The sequence below is a fragment of the Plasmodium yoelii genome (assembly GCF_900002385.2).
Source record: "Plasmodium yoelii strain 17X genome assembly, chromosome: 7".
Lineage (NCBI taxonomy): Eukaryota > Apicomplexa > Aconoidasida > Haemosporida > Plasmodiidae > Plasmodium > Plasmodium yoelii.
Genome location: NC_036179.2, coordinates 398,567 through 419,101, shown reverse-complemented (window position 1 = coordinate 419,101; position 20,535 = coordinate 398,567). Strand labels below are relative to the sequence as shown.

Below are 20,535 nucleotides of genomic sequence, written 5' to 3'. Positions count from 1 at the left end.
CAACATAGTGGGGCATATAATGCTCATGATTAGATGGGCAATATATGCAGAATATATCTAAATATAAATTACGAGGGATTTATTTTGAACCCATTTTTTTTTGTTTTTTTTTTTTTTTTTTCATTGTGGAATATACAAAAATGTATACAGAACTATAATCACATTTTTGATTGTCTATGGATTTATTTCCCAAATATGCATGTCGATGTTTACATATTCTTATTTTTATTTTTTATAAATCATTTAATATGGATTGCTTCATATATTTCAAAGATTTCATAGCATCGGAAGACGATACTATTTTTATATTATCTGCTAACTCTTTTAAATCTTGGGAGCTTTTATCCAAGTTATTATATTTATCAATATTTTTTATTTTATTTTTTTTTTTTTGAAATTTATTAATTTTTTCAATTGTTTTTTTATTATGTTCAGAGGGTTTTTCGTTTATATTCTCACTTGGTTCGAAATTATTTTCTTCATTATTATTGCTACTACTATTTTTTACACTATCAATGTGTTTCTGTGAATTTATTATTTTTTCTTGGTTGGTTTTATTTTCTATTATAGAATTTATGTTCTGTTTAGAATTATCTACTTGATAATTTTGAGTCATGTCTTCTGTTTGATCATCTATGGAATTGCTATCTTCTTTGGAATTGTTATCTTCTTTGGAGTTATGAGATTTTCCTATTGATTTTTTTTTTTTTTTAATTTTATGAATATCATTGTCAGAATTTTGTAAATAATTTTGATTTTCATTTGAGGGTAAATTATGTTCTATTTGATTCTCAACAAAATCAGGATCATCATTTGGGATAATAAATTCTTCATTTTGTTTTGATATATTTTTAATTTTTTTAAAAGTAGGATAATTAGTAAATTCATCATATTGAGTGTTTAGTTCTTTTTTTTTATTTTTTTTATTTTTTTGTGATTTATTAAAAGAATTTTGTTCTTGCTCATTATCAGTTTGGTCTGATATATTTGTAATTCGATTAAGAATTTCATTTTTTTTTTTTTTATTATAGATAGAATAATGATGGTTAATTGTGATTGTGTCTAAATTATTTAAAAGAAATGTTTGAATTTTTTCAATATATAAAGAATTGTTAACTATTTGATTTTTATATAAAAATGAATTTGATTTATTTATTTGATTTATATAATTTTTGATATTTGCTAACTTAAAATAAAAATTATGTATATTTTGAAAGGGTAATATTTTAACTTTAAAAAAGGTGAATAATATTTTTAATGTTAAATGTGTAGAAATTGTGTTATTAAAAATTAGATCAAAATTGAGATTATTTTTTTTATCAAATATATTAAATAAGAAATGTTCATAATGTATTAAAATTTTATTTTTTATTTCTTCATTTATGTAACTTTTAATATGTTTTAAAAAAATCAAAAGTATACTTGCATAATTGTTGTAGAGTTTGAAATATATATCTGTTAATTTTTTATTTAAATCAGTTTGATGAAAATATATATTTTTTATTTTGTTCAATATATTTAAGATTGTATTTTCTCCTTTTCTATTTTCTAAAATATCATTCTTGTTACTATCAAAAGATATTTTATTTTGAATTAACAAATTAGATGATCGAAAAATATGCATTATATATAATACCCATTCTTCAAATATACTTGGGCATTTTATTAATAAATCAGAAAAATATAAAATAAATTCTGAGTCCAAAAAATAAACTAAAAATAAATCACATTCATTATTGTATATAAAGAAATGTTTCATAAAATTTACAAATATATGAGCATTTAAACTTATCAATTCAGTATCCATTTCTTTTATTAATCCTCGAAAAAAAGAAAAAATTTTATCTGTTACATATTTGAATATGTTATCATTTACAAATTTATCACTCATTTTTTCGTTATTTAAACAATTTTCAATAGTAAAAGGGGTACTATTTTCATCTTTATTGCAAAAAGTGTCAAAATCCAAGTCTTTATTTGAAATCCATTTTTTTGCAAAATTTGATAAATATTCTAATAACATATGTATATTATTTATTATATCTTTAATACTTAGATTTATATTTATAAAAATTGAATTGTTGGTAGTAAATATATTTTCGTCATTATTACTAATTTTTGCATGTATAATATTTTTAAATAAATGTATACTGTTTAAAAAGGCATATAAATATTCATTTTTTTTATATTTTAAAAATAAATTAATATTATCACTACCATAATCATTTATATTTTTATATATTTCATCATTTAAATTTGATTTGTCTTTTTTTTGTAAATATGTGATAAAATTTTGTTCTACACCAATATTGAATGTTCCTTTTCTCTTTAATTGTATAAATAAAAAATTAAAAAACACTTTTTCATAATCTTTAATTATATTATAATTTATATTAACAATATATAATAAAATAATATTTGCCATATCAATTAAATAATCGTTATATTTATTTACTTTCATATTAATGATATAAATTAGTACATTTTTTATGTGTTTATGATACTGTTTGGAAACACTTTCAGAGTATTGAGAAATAAGGAATACAAATTCTGTAATCCCATATAAAGCGAATAATCGCAAAGACAAAATAATTGAGTTTGCATTATCATCTTTATCATTATTTCCTTCTAGTAACGTGCTAGGAATATTTAAATGTGTGATAGTTTTGATGATCATATCTATTTTTTCAAAAATTGATGCATCGCGTATTTTCGAATTTAATTCATTTTCAAATATAATAGTGTTGTCATTTTCTTGGGTGTTTAATTTTTTATCATTTTTTTCTATGGAAGGTTTTTGAACATTTTGTGTTTCTAATCCAATAGTGGAATTATTTTTATTTTTTGAAAGTAATTTTTTTATTTTATCTTTTTCATGATGTTCCTTTAAATATTCTTCTTCGATATGTTTTATTACTACTTGGTTATTTTTTTTAATAAATTCATTTTCTACATTGAAAATAAAAGTTACAAAAGAGATGTAAAAGCAAATGCTCCTAGTTTGATCAGAATTCCAATTGATATTAGTAGTAGTTTCAATAGTGTTATTATTACATTCGAGAAGATTAAAAAAAAAAGTTAGAATTTCATAATGAATATCATTTAAAAATAACCCCTTCCTATTCTTCTGATTTCCCAATAGCTCATTTTTTATATGGTTAAAACAATAGCATACATTATATAAATTTATTTTTTTTTCTTTCCATTTCCCCAATAGCTCTTCCAACAAATTATTAAGAAGTATACCCCCCATTAAATTTTCCAATCTTTAAATGTTTATTTGAATAAATAAACTGAGCAAAAACTGTGATTATGTTCTCTTTATTGGTTGTTTTTTTTTTATCCCTTTGCAGTTGTGAATAAAAAATATGGCATTATATTATCAAAAATAATAGCTACATATTACTATGTAATCATAATTAGTTAAATGATAAATAAAAAAAAATATGATATAAATACAACAGTCAATTTTAACCTCAAAAAATTAGGAGTAAAAAATGGTTACAATACATTAAGCCATATAATTCATTTTTTGAAATTTTTGCTAAAAATATTTCTTAAAAAAAAAAAAAAAAAAAAAATATTTTTTTTATGGTTATTTGAATAATTTAAAACCGCTATAAAAAAATGTCGACATAATAAAAGTTGTATATAGGGGAATTTATGTAAATTAATTGTTAATAATGGGGATGCAAAATAATAATTTGTTTTATTTTTTCATTATTTTTATTTTACAGTAATAGTTAAAAATATGTATTGAATAATTTGATTATAGTATATCAAATGCTGTCATATTTTTCTCGCAGCATTCTTTTAATAAAAAGTTTGAACTTTTATTTTGTATAACCGCTCGGTGATATCCCAAAAAATTTTGTAAAAAAATGGTAAAATAGATAGTAGTAGGGTTTGTTCATTTTTATATATGTACGCTAAATAAACTTAAACGATGTACATCTTGTATGCATATATAGTCCCTTAACTAAGAGTATGTTTTCAAATTGATAAAATCTTTTGGAATTGTTTAAAAAATAAATAAAATGTACATATCTTCTATATAAAGTATGTTTTTTATTATAAATACACTGAAGTTATATGGTAAATAGGAATTGGGTAAAAAGAACAAAAAACAAACCTGTTTTGTATTTTTTATACATATGTAGTGTTACTGTAATGTTTTTTTTTTTTTTTATTATCAACGTTTTGAGATCAAAATATTTAAGTAAATATCCATATATATACATAAATAAGTGTATATAATGTTGTATTTTTCTTTTCTATAAATACCAAATACGATACTCTACTATTTTAATCATAATGTGATAAATGAAAAAAGGAAAGGTGTAAAAAAAAATATTGTTCTGGCTCATATTAAAGGGAAAGATATAATTTGTTCATGGAATTAAATATATTTAAAGAAGTTAATTGTTTTAGTTTTCTATTGATAAGGTGTTTTTTCTTTTATGTAATAATTTTTGTTTGAAACGAAAATTTAAAACAAAATAAAAACTGCCACATTTTAATATGGGTTACTACTATTATTTTGCTTATCATTAATTTGTGATTAAGATATATTTTTTTAAGTTATTAAGAAAAACTATAATTTTAAAAATGTGAATAAAAAAAAACAAAATAATGTTTTTAATATTATTAAAAAAAATATCAAAAAAAATATTAAAAAAATATATTTGATGATTTTTTTTATTGAAAAAAGTATAATTCGTTAGACAAATTTATATAAATATAAGCAAAAAAAATATAAAATACATATAAATTTTTTGTGTATTATTATATATTTAGCAAATGATGATTTGATTCTCATTGTTTTTTGAATTTCATACAAATTGTTATTTATTTATGCAAATATTTTATTATATTAGCGCCATACAATAAATATACATAATTATATAAAAATGTAACAAAAGATATGACGAAAATACAAGCACTTGTGTTTATGCGTTTATATTTTTTTTAATTATTATGAATTTACATTAAAGAAATATTCTAGCATACTTGAGAATCAATATTTTGTTAATTGAAAAATAGGGGAGCAAAAAATTCATTTATATGTAAATGTGAGTAACTTTTATTTTCCCTTTTAAAAAAAATATTTTATATATAATATTTCCTTTTTAACAACTTTTTTAATACACCATTAGTTTTTGTTATTTGTGAGATAGTTTTTTTTATATTTCGTTTATATTTTTTTAGCAGTTTTGTTTTGTTTGTTTGTTATATATATATTATATATTTTTGTCGCATTGTAATTCAATTTTGAATTTATGTAATAAAAATACACATTTTTCAATTGAAAAGATAATAATTTTTGTTTGCATTATTATTATGTTATATGCATATGTGTATGAATTAAAATAATGCAAAACATAAAAATTTGCCCTTAACTATTCCCAAAGAAAAAGATAAAGATTGCCAACTTAAATAAGAAGTATATAATATAGGTATTGGCAAACGTTAAGTTTGTGTATTTAACATTGTATAATATATTACAAAAATACGACAAATATAAAAATATTTGTTGGTTTCTTTATTTTAATTTATTTAAATATTTCCTTATTTTTATTAATTTATAATATTACGAACTGTCTAGTATTTTTTCATAAAGCAATTTTGTCTTATTCTATTTATTGGCTAATGAATAAAGTTGTATTTATTTTATTCTAAAAAAGTGTGAACATAATTACAAAAATGTCAATGTTATGAAATATAGTTTAAGCTACAAATTCAAAGAAAAGGAACAAAACCAAAATAATATATATATGAAAAAAAAATAGAGTGAATAAAATTTATATAATTCTCAAAAGAGCTTGGATAAAAAGAAATTAAAAATTTTATGAAAATACCAATGTAAGTAATTATTTTTTTAGTAAAACCATAGATAGTATACATATATCAGCTTCTGAAAGCACAAAATAGTTGTATGTAAATAATTCTAGTATCATCCGAAATGATAATAACAATTAAAACCTAATTAATAGTAATATTAATATAGAAAATATGGAAGGTGTAAAAAATTTTGACTTTCATGAGTCAATCTCAAGGATAGGAAATGGGAAGAAAAACATTTTTCGAGAAGAAACTGATATCAGAAGTTTAAAAAGAAAAAAAATAAATGAAATTATAAATAAGTACAAGAAAAATATGACATTTATGCATGATGATACTACGAATAATAATATCGATGGTGGAAATAAAAGTTATTCCATTGATCGGTGTGATGACAATTATATGGAAAATATGAATAAGAAAAATAATATACATGACATTAAAACTATAAAAGAAATAGAAAATTCAAAAAATTTTACAAAAGACAATATGATTACCAAATTTTTAAAAAAAACTGATAATGAATATAATTTAAAAAATAATAATTTTGAAAAAAGTGAAAAATATAAAAATAATTTTGATGAAAAAAAAGGCATAAAAAATTATATCAATAATATTTCTTCGTCTTTATCCCGTGATACAAATATGAGGGAGAGATATTATGATAATTTTGATAGTAAAATAAAAAATGCAAATTTTAAAAAAATTGAAAATGATAAATTATCGAATGATTTGGAATATAATAAATTGAATAGGACATTATTTTCATCAAAATATTTAGATAGGAGTGAAAAATATGGAGAAAAAAATAATGATAAGAACAGTTCTCAAAATTATTACACATATAAAAAGGATCGTGGATTTTCAAAAACTATAATATCCGAAATGGGCCCAATGAAATTAGATGATTTAAAAAACGGAGAAAATAATAATTTGGATAATAGTGATAAATATATTTTTCAAAAAATAGAAAGTACAACCCATTTATTATCTAATGAAAATGATTCTAAATTATACGAAAATAAGGATGATAATAAAAATTGCAAGAATGATAGAATACTATTATTAAATAAAACACATGAAAAAAGAATTTCAAACAATTATGAACAATTTAAAAATAGAGACTTAAAAAGATTTTCAAATTTAAAAATAGCAAATCAAATTATTGATAATAATGAAACCAATAATACAGAAAATGTAAACATGAGTAAAACAAAAGTAAATGAAAGATTGAAAAATAATTTTAAAGAAGCAGATACATCTTCGATGTTATTTAACGAAATAAAATTTAGTGATGGTGAAAAAAAAATAAGAGAAACTTTTGAAAAAATGAAAATGATGGCAAAAACAATCAATTATAGTAACGAATATAATATGGAGAATGATATAAGAAAAAAAGAAAATACATTAGAATCTTCTAAAGAAAATCAAAATTTTAAAGTAATAAAATCACATGAAAAAAATATGTTTTTAGCAAAATACAATACAAACAATAGTAAAGGGGAACGATATATTAAAGAAACCCGAATAAATGATGATATAAATGATCGAGATAAGAGTTGGCTAAATCCGAATATTCATAAAATTAAAGATAAAATAAGGGAAAACGGTTTTAATAGGACATTTGATGATCGATCTATGGAAAAATTACAAAAAAAAAGCGATATATTCGATACAAAAAATTGTAAAAATATTCAAGAAAAAATCGAATTAAATATTAAAGATGTTTTACATAAAGATGAAAATAGTAATGTAGATAAATATGATGCAATACATAAGTTAGACATATTAGAAGAGAAAGAAGAAAATAATAAAAATAAATATACAAAAAATAATATATACAGAATGAAAGAAATTGGTGAAAAAAAGGACCTAATATATAATAGTAATAAGCAATTAAAAAATAGTACAATTGATGATATTTCGTATAAATCTAAATTTTTTAATAAATTTGAGAAAGATAAAGAAAATTATTTTAAAACATATCGTCTTGATAATGAAGATCGAAAAAATGAAAATAATACTTTTGAATATATTAGTAATAATGTGAAAAGAGATAGAGAAATACGATATAATAGCATTGATAAAAATAATGGGAAAGGAACTATCAAGGATAAAGAAGAAAACCTATTTTTAAAAAGAAAAATGAAATTTCATTTGGAAAGCAAAGAACAAAATGAAACACCAAAACAAAAATATAGTGGTGTTTTGGAAAAAAAAAAAGAAAAAGTATTAGACAATGAAAAAAATATAGAGTATCTAAATAATGGCGATATAGATCAAGAAAAAGACAATCACAAAAATTACTATAACAAAAATAGATATCAAAACAAGTTAAATATTTACAATGATAATAAAAAACCTAATGAGCATATAGGTAATTTGTATACAACAAAAAAGAGTGAAGAAAATAAATATGAAAACTATATAAGTAAAAAATACAACAACGTAGAAGATTTTAATAGATTTCAAAAAAATGACGAAAAGATAATTGATCATCAAAAAAAACTTTTATTAAATGAATCAAATAACAGATTTAATAAATATAATAAGGGTAAAATATTTGAACGGGATATAAAATCTAGTGTTAAAAAAAATATCGAAAAAAAAGATTATGAACGATTTACAAATAAATATAATGTTAGTGGAAAATATTATGATCAAAATGATAAATTTGGTAAAAAAATATTTGAAGAAAAAAATTTCAAAAAAACAAAAAATTATAATAATGAAAAATTGAATAATACATTAAATAAATCTATTAATTTTGAATGGAATCGTAATAAAAAAGTAGACACATTAAAAGATGCATCTGAAGATATTTTCACGCCTAGTAATGATCCAATAGAACAAATTAAAAAAAAATACAAAGATATAATTAACAGAGTTAACCATAATATTAGCAAAGAAAAAAAAGATATAAATATGAACATTGAAATAAATGGTCCTAATTTAAAAGGGAAATCTTCCGAGGAGATAGAAAATGAATATAATGAAAAAATAAAAGCAAGATTAAATGTAATAGAAAACTATTTTAATAAGGAAAAGATTGACATCGAAAAATTGAAAATTGCAGAAGAAAATAAAATAAAAGATGAACTAAATTTAAAAAGAAAAATGTACGAATTGAAAATTAGGGAAAAATTTAAGGAAAAAATTAGATTGAGAAAAGAAATGAATGAAAAAAATAGATCTAATGAAAATGTAAAAAATGATAAAAATAGTGGTAATAACGAAGATAAGTCAGAGGATAAAATGACTAAAGAACAACGGCATAGAAATAGACGAGATTCAAATTTTGGACGAAATAAAAAAAATAATAAAAAGAACAGATTCGATGAATATTCAAGTGATGGAAGTTATTATAAATATATGTACAGAAATTTATATGAAGAAACATATAATAATAGAATAGGAAATCATTATCATGATATAAATGATAATTTATATTTACAAGAATGTTCAGATAATTTTTTTCAAAATCCAAAACGAAATTCTATTGTCTCGAAATCATTATCAAATAGTTTTGATAATGATTTAATAAATATAAGTGTAATAAAATTTGATGATTTTGATTATAATTATTTAAATAATCGAAATGCTTCTACTTTGAAAAAAAGGGAAAGTCATTATCCTAATACTAATGATAATAGCACAAAAATAAAAAAATTAAATCTGGAAAAACCTAAAGTCGTTGTCACAGACAGTGAAGGAAGTTGTATAGACAATAATAACTACGCTAATGAAAAAAAATTAATAAAAAACGAAAACACATTTGAAAAAAAGAAATATGATGCAAGAAATAGTTATTCAAAATATGATACAATAAATAGTTATTCAAAATATGATGATAAACAATCTAATTTAAGTGATTCTTCTATTATAAAAATGAAAAAGAAAACAAGTCAAAATCAAGAAAAATATATTCCTAACATAAAAAAATTTTCATATCAAAATAATAAATTATTAAAAAACAGTGAAAAATATATGACGAAAAATACCAACATTTTTGGCAAAGATGATATTTATCAGGAAAATAATAAAAATGATAATGACGATAAAAATGTTGAACAATATAAAGATGTGATAGAAAGCCAAGAGAGTGGTTATATTGATGAGACTGGGTATGAAAGTGAAACATATGAAAAGGAAGAAAATATTAATGAACATGAAATGGGTGAAAAGGAAGAAAATATTAATGAACATGAAATGGGTGAAAAGGAAGAAAATATTAATGAAAATGAAATGAGTGAAAAATATGATGAAAATATTAATGAAAATGAAATGGGTGAAAAGGAAGAAAATATTAATGAAAATGAAATGAGTGAAGAATATGATGAAAATCAACTTGAAGATAGTTATAGTAAAGACAATGAGGAATATATAGAAAAAAATGTATATGAAAATAACAGGAATAGAATAGAATATCATAATAATATAAACAAAAATATAATATCCTTCGAAAAAAATGATGAAGACGAATCAGTAATGAATGGATATGATATTGAAAAAGTTCAAAGTAATAATATAAAAAAAGTTGGAAAGGAAAGTATAACTAGTACCTTTGAAAAATATTCAGAAATAAAGTGTAAAAATGAGAGCAAGGAAATTGATGAACAAAGAAAAGAGAATGACCAACTATATGATGACGAAATTGGTAAAATAAAAAACGAAGATCAGGATTCAAAATCATCAATAAGATCATCTGATACAGGAATACCAAAAATTAATATTTTACAAAACAAAGAAAATTATATACCTTTAGATGAAGCTCTAAATTTTGTCATTGACAATGAGAAATTAAAAAAGGCAAAAGCACAAAAGGAAAATAAAGGAAACCCCAAAAATAAGTAATTATCAATACATATTTTTATTTATTACCTATAATGTTATGTGAATTTTTTGATATAAATATATAAAAGATGTAAAATTATAGTGTTTGTGTACATATATTGTATTTCTACTAAAGTATAAATATATTGTCTATATCTATTACTATTATTTTTGTGATGATCTTTCTTTTTTCAGAACTTTTGTGCAATGGCTTATGGATGAAAGGAAAAAAAGATTAAAAAATAATTTGCCCATAGACATTTAAATTGTATACAATATTTGCCCCTTTGATTATGCCCAGTTATCGAGCCCTAGTAATAGTCTCCATTTTTAATTCTTTAACAAAATTTCCAATATAATAGAAGATTTATTTATGGATATATATGTTTATTTATTCGTTTATCCACATATGCGCCACCAAATACGCATGCGGCGTAAGTATGTGTGCGTATATTTTTTTAGCTCCTTTGATATGTTAAATAATTTTTAGCTTATCATTTTCATTATATATTTTATTATTTTTTTGTGTTATTATTTTTCAATTGTTTTTCAATATAAAAAATAGAAATATAATTTTCATTTCGTATTTTTGCTTTCCTTTCTTTTTTGAAGTATACATTCATACAAAATATGAGGAATCTTCAATAAGATAATTTGTAGAATGTTAAAAGCATGTGTGCATATAATTTAAAAAAATTAATTTATTATTTAACGCGAATATGTTGATTCACATTCGTTTTCTCCAAATATGTGAAAAGAGTATACGCATAAAAATATATATTTAAAATAAGACAGAGAAATATCCTTTTATGTTTGTAAAAATAAAATAAAGAATATTGAAAATACTAATTTTTAATGCATTAAAGGATATTAGAATGATATACAAACATAATTTTTATTTTCTCTTTTTTATATTTTTTATGTTTCTGTTTTTCGAATTTATATATACAAAAATATATATACATATAAATTGCGAAAAAATATAAAGAAACAATGATATCTGTGACGTTAACAAATGATTATGCTTATGATAAGTTGTCTGATCTAGGCTTGTGTGTTTTCACGGGTATACATTATAAAACAGGCATAGCATTTCATATAGCTTATATGAATTTAATGGATTGTATGATATATATATATATATATATTTGTTTTTCTTTTCTTTATATGTAGGAAACTTGAAAAGATTGAAAAAATTACTAAAAAAAAATGGGATAAATACCAAGTTTACAGTAATAAAATGAAGTCAAAAATAAGAATAAAATAAACTATAGAAATTAGAAAAATTATATATGAATTTTCATAAAATATAACCATAGCATGGCTGATGTTCATACGAGATGACAATCTTATTTATGATTGTATGTATATGGAGAGTAATATACTTCATTATTTATTGCTTTATTTTTATTTACAGAACGATAGTAGCTTGCTGCATATATGCTCACATAACGAAGACCCCAATATGTTTTATTTTTTATTAAATAAAGGATGTGATTATACACATATTAATGTAAGGGGAAAAAATGGAAAAAATGTTATTGGATATATGTAATTATGATGTGTATAATTTTGATAGTGAATATTAATTTTTTTTTGTATATTTTTTATTTTTTAATTTTGCCCAATTTTACTTTTAGGGGAATGGAGATACATGCTTGCATATGATTGTCTTAAACAACAACATATCATGCCTCGAAGTTCTTTGCAGATATGATATCAAAGATATTATCAATATAAAAAATAAGGTAAAATAATAAAAATAAGGCAATATAGCTCTATTTAATCCTGTCAAAATAAGTAATTCGATATTGCTATTTTAATTATATATAAATATTTTGTACATTTTATATATACAACGCAGGATGGAGATACAGCCTTACATATCGCCATTAAAAATGGGTTTTATGAATGTTTTTTTTTATTAATTAAAAAAGGGGCGGATACTAATATAAAAGATTATGTAAGTGTGTAAAGCTATATTGTTATCTTGTTCTCTTTTTCTTTTATCTTATATTTTTTAAATTGTCACTTGTTATATATACTTGCCCGATTTATCCAACTTTTCTTTTGGGCATTATTTTGTTTTTGTATTTCTCTTTTTTGGTCTTTTTAGTTTGATATGGATTCTTATGAGCTAATAGATTTATACGAAAAAAAAGAAAAATTATACGATTGTTATTCTAGCACATATGCTAACATGTTTAATTTATTAGTAAGTATGAAGCGACGCAAATAGAAAAAATATTCCATGACTTTTTACACTAATTTATCAGGCATGATTTTCCATAACTATTATTAATATTATAACACACACATGTACATTTATTTTATGTATTATTTGTTTCTTTATATGACAAATATTCGGACAAAATAAATATGGTTATGAATTGTTCGTGAAAAATATAAAATTTTTTATGAAATTAAAAAGAAATAAAATAGCAACCTGAAAAATATTGTCCTATTGCATTTAAAATATTGCCCTTAATTGGTTTAGCATATATATATATATTAACCTGTTTTTTTTATTGTTCTCTCTTTTATAAATCTTTAACTTTTTTTTTGTATTCTTTTGCTACCTTTTCCATTGTACTATTTTTTGACCGCTTTATATATATTGCCAATTTATTATATATATATTATATACATTTTTTTTATTTTCCTTTCAAAAGAAGAAACACAACTTTTTTCGATCATATAAAAAGTTATAACTTTCTTTTTTTTCGTGTAATAATTTTTTAAAATATATCTTTAAGAATTACCTTTTCCAAATTGATTGAAAAAAATGAATTTATATTTTGTAGAAAATTTGGGTTATTAAAATATATTACTATTATTATTTACTAACATTTTATAATGTTAAGTAAGTTATTATTCTTTTTGCTTTTTACATGTTTTTTATTTTTTTTAACTAATTTTAACAATGATGCCAAATGTTTTTATATACCTAAGGTACATTGTGCCAAATATTTTTATTTGAAAGATACGAATGATGTAGCAGGCTACTCTGATGGGTATGAGCGATACATTCAAGTAAAATAAAAAAAAAAAGTAATATATACTATGAACTAGCTATTTTTTTTAGCAGGTGCAACATAATATCTAACTTTTTCTTTAGGAAAAAAAAATGAAACAATTAAAGATGAAATCAGAGAACAAGACAGTCAAACAGCTAAGAATAACACCAAGGTAAAGATGTATAGAGAGCATGTTTATTATTACAGGTGTACAATTTATGTGTGTGTGTGTATTTTTATATACTATAAATAAATATTATAATGAATATATTTTGCTTACGCGTATTTATCCTTAGAATTGGGGCTAATGATTTACTAATAAAAATAAATTCAGCAAAACAATTTTTGATAGGAAGGCATCGGGTAATATAATTTTTATAATAAACCCCCAAAAAATATATACACTCAAGTATTAATACATCAAATTATTGTGTATAAAAAAACTTATATATATTTTTTTTTTTTTAATATTAATTGTTGGTTATAGGTAAAATTCATTTTGACACTAAAAGGAAGAGAATATACTAATATAGAAAATGTAAAAAAAATTTTCAACAAAATATCTGAAGAATTAAAGCCTTATGGGAATTCAGAAACCATGCGACATAGTGGTAATGTAGTTTCTCAATTATTTAACTTAAAAGCAAAAAAAAAAAATTAAATCAGGAAGGTAAGGTTTTTGCTAAAAAGGAGAAAAACATAGACAAACGCATTGATAAACACAAACGAACATATTAGATATGTAAATTGATGAAACTAAAACAACCACAATATGAATACGTGTAGTTATAATTTTGTAATAAAGTTGTAAACAATAATGGAATAACAAGGAAATAAATAGAAAAAAAAATGATTATAATGTTTTAATAAATGAGCGTTTACAGCTTTATATATATTTTTTTTTTCGGTGTAATATATTTTTTTTGTAAAAACAACAATTTATAAAACTTTTGTTTGTTTTTAATATTTTATATTTTTAAATAAAAATTTGTATAGACCTTGAGCTATTAATTTTTATGTGATTTAGCATATAATTTTCCTTTTCTTTTTCGATATCAATGGTCAATAGTCAGATGAGTCATTCTTTATCCGACCACAGCATTTCTTAAATTTTTTATTAGAACCACAAGTACATAATTTATTGTTATACTTAGAAAATCCTTTTATATGTATTTTGTTTCTTTGAATATCGTCGTATCTTAAAAAGTTGTCACTATCATCATTAGTAGTAGCTTTGGTATGTCTCAATTCATTTTCAATTTGATTCATTCGTAAGTCACCAATTAAATATTTTTTATCTTTGTTAAATATCGAGTAAGCACTTACGGATTGGCCATTTGTATTTTTATTATGATCTAGATTTATAAATATGATAAGAATTAAAACAATTATTATATACGCAACGCCAAATATGTGGTAACAAAAATAACAAGAAAGTAGCAAGATGATTGTAATAATCTTTGGATCAAAATATTTCGAAACATTTTTATTTTTTGAATTCTTTTTTTTTTTTGACATAATAATATATATACATAGATATTGTATATGATTGGGTAATAACCAATTTGTTGTGTGTTATTTGGGTAAAAACAAATGTTATGTGTGTATGCATACATATATTGTCTCGCTTTATTTAGCTACTTTATATGAAACAATAATTGTACATTTGCAACTCTTTAAGAGGATATTTTAAAGGTATAAAAATAAATAATTATATATGTGGTAATTTGTGCTAGCTGATATGAAAATGAGTAAAAAATAAATTAAAAATAAATAGTAAAGGTGTAAAGGATTAAATGGAGCATAATTAATTTTGCTATATTTTTCTTATGCCTAATTTTAATTTTTTAAATATAATTAATTTATTTGCTTTTTATTAATTAATTCACCTACACTTTGCCAAAAAAATTACATATAAAAATACGAAATAAAAAAATAATTCATAATTTGAATGCATATATATAAATAATTGTATATGCTCATTTAATGATATTTTACACTTTTTCAAGATTTATATTAACTGTATGAGTGTTATAAATTTTATTTTATGAAATAAATTAAGATATTGTTACTTTAGCTAAATTATTATACTTATTCATATACAGAATTTTTAGTTGAATGCTCGATTTAAAAATATGTTCATGAAAAAAATACTAAATAAATTTTAATTATGCCTAACTATATTTTTTAAGTTTTTACAAAATACTAAACTCCAAATCGTGAAAATGAAAAATAAGGTACTCGAAGGGGGGGAGAAAACAAAAAAAAAAGGTAAAATAAAATTATTCATTATACATTGAAAAAAATGGATATTAACAAGAGAAAAATTCAAATATGAGTTAAAAATTTTGTAACTAATTTAGGAATTGTTTATATATATTTATGTATGTGTGTGATAGTTGATCATATACTACTGTTTCACTCTATATTTTTTATTTATATTTCTTTTTATTCATTATAAATATGGGCATTCTTTCAGGTTTTTGCGGAAGATGCTGTAATAGAGTTTTCACAAGTCTTAAGGGCCCTAGCATAACACACAGCATTTTGTTTGGAATATGTGGAGGTACAAATTTATCATTATGATATTATAAAATATGATGGTTTTATTTTTAAGATTCATTTTGAACTATTTATGGGGATTATTTTCAACTGCTTATGGTTATAAGTATTGGAATTATTATTATATAAATTGTGTTTCCCACAATATGACACTAAGATATATATAATGATTGGAAATTTTAAAAAATATATATCCTATGTTTCATCTTTTTTACAATTTTTTCTGTATTCAGGAATGTTTTATTATGGAACCTATTATTTATATAGATATCTTAAAATATCATATTTTGATACAATGCATGTGTCAAATGAAAGTCGGAGAAGATTTATGGAAAAACAAATGTTGTTTTATAATGACACGGGTTACAACTTATCAATGAAATATATAGGTATGTATGTATGTATGTATGTATGCATGTATATATATAAAACATAATATGACTTGGAAATATAAAATGGGAATTTTCTTATCCCCCTAAAATTATTTAAATAGTTATTTGTTAAATGCTCTTATTTATTTTTATATCTTTTATTTAGGAAATTTATGCAAATATTATGATCCAGTTGCTTTAAGAATGCCCTTTCAACCATTGTAATAAAGAAAAAAAATAAATAATAAATGAGGAAATTATATATTTTTGTGAGCATCCATGTATCTTATAGCGTAGTTGGATGTATAGACAATTTTTATAATTTTATACGTTTGCATATTTTTTTTTTTTTAAATTAATTTTTAGGGATGATACATATAGACTATAATTATATAAGGATGATAATTCGAAATTTAGAAAATAATATAAACATGGAATAATGTTTATGTAACTATTCGCAGAATTTTTTCTGCTACCATAAATTTATTTTCAAATATAATGTATTTTATTTTTTTATTATTTTTTAATTTTATACAATTAATATTTTATTATATCCTATGTTATTTTGGGATAGTCAATTATGGTTTTATTGTACATATATTTATTTTATTATTATTTTTTTTTGTTGATAAAAAACTCATATAATGGAATAGTAGTCCATTTAACTTATTTAAAAATAAACAACATATATATGTATATTTATATGTATAATGTAAAGTGTGCCTGATCATAGAATATACTTATTTCATTCTCGTTGCTACCTTTTTTCCATAATTTTATTTTAATAGTTTAATATAAATTAAAAAATATATTTTATTATATTTTTACTCTTTTAAGCGATCTCCTTTTTTCGTTTTATGTTTTCCTTTTTATTTGTTAAATTTAAAAATGTAGCAGAATGACAAACAGATTAAATTTAAATGGCTACTATAAAAAAAAATTCATAAAAAAAAATATATAATGTATATTCTATTATGCGTGTATATATAAAAAAAATAAATAATATATTTTTTCGCTTCTTATTCTTCATTTTTTTCAAGTAAAAAAAAAATAATAATATATCTTATAAAAGCATAGAAAATAAAGAGTAAAAAATTATGATGTTACTATTTTTTTAATTATTATATAATGAAGTAAATTATATATTATTAATATAATTTAGAAAAAATGATAATATAATGTTTCAGTATTAAAATTCCCAAAAAATAAATGCATATTTTATGTGGCCCTTAAGATTTAAGTTCATAACGAACGAAAAACAACATAAAGGCTATATAGTATAATATATAATAGTCTATATGTTTTCATAAAATTAAATATTCACATAGATAATAATATAACTAATAAGGGAATATTTAAAAGCATGCTATTATTGAATAGTGAATAAAATATAATTAATAAATTCATAATACACATACGTAACCATTTTTATGCGCATATGTATTTAGTAGTAATTTAAATATCCCTTTTTTGAGAGGACAAAATGAAAGAAATTGTACAAAATAGTGTTGTTTTTGAAAAAGAAAAAGAAAAGGAGAATTTTATTGAAGAAAATGGCGAAAACGGCGAAACAAAAGATTTTATTGTGAATAAAAAGAGGAAGACTGGGGCTATTGATGGAAATAAAAAGAATAAAAAGAATAAAAAAAATAAAAAAAATGAAATATTTGAACAAACTGGTAACAGTAATGATATGAACGAAGAGGAATATGATGATTTGAAAGATGCGGGATCTACTAAAAGTGACGAAATGGTTAATGAAGAAAAAGGGAATAAAAAATGTAAAAAATATATAGATAAAAATAAAAATACAAAAGAAAAAGTAGAAGAATCAGAGTCCTCGTCGAGTGGTGAAAACAGCTCGAGTAGTGACGAAGACCATGATGGATTATTATTAACATCGAAATTTAAAAAAAAATTTTCTAATTTGCTACTTAAATTAAAAAGTAAAGATTCTAGTTTATTAAATAAAAAAGACGATTGTTTTTTTCATGACAGTGATTTTGACACAGATACGTCAAAGGATGATGTATCAAAAGAGGAGAGAGATGAAGATGACATTGAAGGTGAGAATAAAAAAAATGATAATAATGAAAATGAAACGAAAAAAAGCATAAATTATTCAGAATTTTACAAAGATATATTACTAAAGGAAGGATCACAAGCTTTTGATAATGAAGAAGAAAACCTTCTTAATAAAGAAAAAGAAGCATATTCTTCAAAAAATCGAAAAAGTTATTTTGATGAACAAGATGAACTAAAAAAAAAAATTCTTGAAGCATGCAAAATTGCTGATGAAGAATATGCAAAAAATAATGATGAAAACGAAGGTGATTTTTTTACAATAAAAGAAAAGACAGAAAATGAAATATTGGAAGAAAAAAAATATTTTGAAAATTTTCTTAGCACATCAAACCATATTAAAGAAAGTGATAATTTATTAAAAGAATATTGGAAAGATGATTTAAATAAAGATGAGGAATTTTTAAGAGATTATATATTAAAAGAATTATGGAGAGAAGATAAAATTCATAATATTTATGAAGATATAGATGAAATAGATGATGAAGAATTAGAAAAATCTGAAAAATTTGAAAAAACATATAATTTTCGATTTGAAGAACAAAATGGAAATATTATAAATTCTGCACCGAGGAAAATAGATAATAGTGTAAGACAAGAAAACGAAAAAAAAAAAAAAAAAAGAGATAGAAAAAAAGAAAAACGAATAAAAAAAAGAGAATTAAAAAAAAAAATGCTTTTAGAAGAATTAAAAAATAAAGAAAATAACAAAGATACGAGTATCACGCTACCTAATAAAAGTGACATTAATAATGGAGTGAATAACAAAAATGATAAAAAAAAAATAAATGATAATTCAAAAAATTTAGAACAATATAAAGCTAATAATAAAAATAATCAAGAGTATAGTGATACCGATTTATGGTATTTATGCGACGAATGCCAATATGCAATTATGCCTTTAAGTTATGTATTCGAATGTAACACTTGTGATAATTATACTTTGTGTAAAAAATGTTTTAAAAAAGGAAAACATGAGCATACATTGAAAAAAATATTAGTACCTATATATTGTGAACCCCCTGCGAATTATGAAAATAACAACACCCTATCATTTGACAATAATAATAATGAAGATAATCAGAATAATATAAATGGGAAAACAAAGAAATGGGAGAAACAAAATCATGAAATAGAATACTTGGAAAATGATTCTAGTGGATATGAAGATTTGATTGATGATATGCCTATAAGATATAAATATATTAAAGTAAAACCCCAAGCATTTAATCTAACAACTGACTTTATATTAAAAACAGACGATACAAAATTAGATGAAATAGTACCTATGAAAAAAATCTCTCCATATTACCAAAACAAAAAAAAATAATCTGATAAAAAGTCAAGAATAAAGTAAATATTTGAGGGGTATATGTAGTATATATAAATGATTAAATTAAAATTTATAATAGTACAAAGTTTTTAAAGATATAAAAAATCAAATAAATATATGTACTTATCACATATTTTTATTTTTTTAAATGCTCGGAAATGGGAGAGCGAAAAAGAAGCATATATACAAATACAAACATAAAAATGAATAGATAAACAAAAAAATTGGAAGTATACAAAATTGTGAAATTGCAATGTTTCGATTTTGCAATGTTTCTATTTTGCAAATGCTGTTTTGTCTGTTTATGTAAATATACGTTGGCGTTTTATGTGACACGTCTTTAATTTCGCCATTAATTTTTAAAATCAAATAATAAAATAAAATTTGGATATATATACATTTGTCCTTGTGGCATATTTATTATATTATGCACAATGTTTTATGTTTTAATTAATTTTGTTTTTTTAATTTTGTTCACCTTTTCCTCATATTTTTT

The 20,535-nt window shown here is 21.3% G+C and overlaps 7 protein-coding genes across 7 annotated transcripts; 5 read left to right on the top strand and 2 right to left on the bottom strand.

Moving 5' to 3' along the window:
- Window positions 1–232: 232 nt before the first annotated feature.
- Window positions 233–3,253, bottom strand: PY17X_0706000 (conserved Plasmodium protein, unknown function; the record flags this gene model as incomplete). Its single annotated transcript, XM_725995.2, has 1 exon — window positions 233–3,253. One exon carries the CDS (start codon window positions 3,251–3,253, stop codon window positions 233–235), a length of 3,021 nt encoding a protein of 1,006 aa, XP_731088.2.
- Window positions 3,254–6,012: 2,759 nt separating this feature from the next.
- Window positions 6,013–10,939, top strand: PY17X_0705900 (conserved Plasmodium protein, unknown function; the record flags this gene model as incomplete). Its single annotated transcript, XM_721062.2, has 2 exons — window positions 6,013–10,691; window positions 10,870–10,939. The coding sequence occupies 2 exons, from the start codon at window positions 6,013–6,015 to the stop codon at window positions 10,937–10,939; spliced, it is 4,749 nt and encodes a 1,582-aa protein (XP_726155.2).
- Window positions 10,940–11,667: 728 nt separating this feature from the next.
- PY17X_0705800 (ankyrin-repeat protein, putative) lies at window positions 11,668–12,913 on the top strand (the record flags this gene model as incomplete). Its single annotated transcript, XM_022955485.1, has 6 exons — window positions 11,668–11,740; window positions 11,848–11,906; window positions 12,092–12,187; window positions 12,315–12,422; window positions 12,539–12,637; window positions 12,791–12,913. 6 exons carry the CDS (start codon window positions 11,668–11,670, stop codon window positions 12,911–12,913), a joined length of 558 nt encoding a protein of 185 aa, XP_022811759.1.
- Window positions 12,914–13,530: 617 nt separating this feature from the next.
- Window positions 13,531–14,352, top strand: PY17X_0705700 (translation initiation factor IF-3, putative; the record flags this gene model as incomplete). Its single annotated transcript, XM_022955484.1, has 4 exons — window positions 13,531–13,707; window positions 13,793–13,863; window positions 13,988–14,054; window positions 14,179–14,352. 4 exons carry the CDS (start codon window positions 13,531–13,533, stop codon window positions 14,350–14,352), a joined length of 489 nt encoding a protein of 162 aa, XP_022811758.1.
- A 401-nt stretch (window positions 14,353–14,753) lies between these two features.
- On the bottom strand, window positions 14,754–15,209 carry PY17X_0705600 (SAYSvFN domain-containing protein, putative; the record flags this gene model as incomplete). Its single annotated transcript, XM_022955482.1, has 1 exon — window positions 14,754–15,209. The coding sequence occupies one exon, from the start codon at window positions 15,207–15,209 to the stop codon at window positions 14,754–14,756; it is 456 nt and encodes a 151-aa protein (XP_022811757.1).
- Window positions 15,210–15,916: 707 nt separating this feature from the next.
- Window positions 15,917–17,012, top strand: PY17X_0705500 (ATP synthase-associated protein, putative; the record flags this gene model as incomplete). Its single annotated transcript, XM_022955481.1, has 5 exons — window positions 15,917–15,962; window positions 16,171–16,257; window positions 16,487–16,642; window positions 16,791–16,845; window positions 16,991–17,012. 5 exons carry the CDS (start codon window positions 15,917–15,919, stop codon window positions 17,010–17,012), a joined length of 366 nt encoding a protein of 121 aa, XP_022811756.1.
- A 1,095-nt stretch (window positions 17,013–18,107) lies between these two features.
- On the top strand, window positions 18,108–20,036 carry PY17X_0705400 (uncharacterized protein; the record flags this gene model as incomplete). The annotated part of the gene is made up of 1 exon (XM_724622.1): window positions 18,108–20,036. The coding sequence occupies one exon, from the start codon at window positions 18,108–18,110 to the stop codon at window positions 20,034–20,036; it is 1,929 nt and encodes a 642-aa protein (XP_729715.1).
- Window positions 20,037–20,535: the final 499 nt, after the last annotated feature.